A 1,548-nucleotide genomic window follows, 5' to 3' on the forward strand; every position below is an offset into this window, starting at 1 on the left:
TTTTTTGACGGCCCGTAGTTTGAGCGCAAAGCTGCGAAGAAATGAGGTTACATTGACATGCCACACGAGGAGGGAAAGGGTAATCCTTACCCACGGAACAAACATGCGCAGTGAGTGCGGGAATTCTCTCTGCTCTGATTCCCGCACTCACTGCGCATGTTTGTGGCAAAAGTTATTGGCAGAAAAAAATCCCTTGACCGCATGTCTCTCCGGGGCCTACGTTTTTTACTGTGAATTTCTATCATGGTTGGTGGACCACCCTGTATATGAAATGTATTGTGGCAGTGACATCGTACCTTATTCTGGAGCGCTGCGGGGAAACGACCCGCTGCAGACAAGACAGGGCACCCAGAATATCGGCGCGCGAAGGGCAGAGCGCACCGCCGTCGTCGTCGTCACCGCTACAATGAGCCCGTTCCCGGGAAAGCGGAAGCGCCCAGTCTACATGGCGTCGACGGGGCTGGGACCGCCGTGATGGAGGCATTGTGTTGAGCGACGCAGGTGCAGGAGGGGCAGGCGTTGTGCCGGACTCCAGATAAGCGGGTTTCAGGCGTGCTTTGGCGACAACCTCCTGCCGATTGGGAAGCTGCACCGTGAAGTGGCTGTCGGAGCGTGACAAAACTCTGAAGGGGCCGTCGTAGGGGGGCTGTAACGGCTTGCGCACTGCGTCGTGCCGCAGGAATACATGTGTGGCAGTATCGAGGTCGGGAGGCACGAACGGAGACTTAGGTTCAGCAGCGCGGGACGGAGTAGGAGAAAGACTGTTCATCAGCGTCTTGAGGCGAAGAGCGTAGGTTGTGTAATCTGGCGGAGGTCGATCGGTCGGTGGAAAGAAATCGCCGGGGAGACGCAGGGTTGTGCCGTAAACCAGTTCGGAAACCGTACACGCGAGGTCCTCCATGAGCGCCGAGCGTATGCCCAGTAGGACGAGAGGGAGCATCTCAGTCCACGGCTCACCCAACAGGTAGGCTCGGAAGGCGGCCTTGAGCTGGCGATGAAACCTCTCGACTACACCATTGGCCATAGGGTGGTAGGCAGTCATACGAATCCGTCTTGAGCCGAGGAGGTGAAGGAGGTTAGTGAAAAGCGCCGACTCGAACTGTCGGCCGCGATCTGTAGTTACAGTAGAGGGCACTCCAAAACGGCTGACCCGGCCGGAGACGAAAGCTTCTGCTACGGTCGCCGCCGTCATATTTGGCATGGGAATAGCGTCAGGCCAGCGCGTGAACCTGTCGACACAAGTCAGTAAGTACGAGTGGCCCTGGCTAGGAGGCAGCGGCCCGACGATATCAACATGCACGTGGCTAAAACGGGAATCGGGTGGAAGGAAACGGCCGAGCGGAGGAATGGTATGGCGGACTACCTTGGCCCGCTGACATGGCACACAGGAACGGGTCCATCCTCGCACGTCGGCATTCATGTGGAGCCAAAGGTAACGGGAAGTAACCAGGTGTTGGGTGGCGTAAATGCTCGGGTGTGCAAGGCCATGCTGGACGGCGAAGACGGGCTTACGGAAAAGTAGCGGTAGGTATGGACGTGGGGACCCGA

The 1,548-nt window shown here is 57.8% G+C and overlaps 1 protein-coding gene across 1 annotated transcript; it reads right to left on the bottom strand.

Annotated features, from left to right (window-relative positions):
• Positions 1 to 241: 241 nt before the first annotated feature.
• On the bottom strand, positions 242 to 1,042 carry LOC135384928 (uncharacterized). The gene has a single exon (XM_064614110.1). It carries the CDS (start codon positions 1,040 to 1,042, stop codon positions 242 to 244), a length of 801 nt encoding a protein of 266 aa, XP_064470180.1.
• Between the last annotated feature and the right edge of the window lie 506 nt (positions 1,043 to 1,548).

Source organism: Ornithodoros turicata, chromosome 2, assembly GCF_037126465.1.
Source record: "Ornithodoros turicata isolate Travis chromosome 2, ASM3712646v1, whole genome shotgun sequence".
Classification (NCBI taxonomy): Eukaryota; Metazoa; Arthropoda; class Arachnida; order Ixodida; family Argasidae; genus Ornithodoros; species Ornithodoros turicata.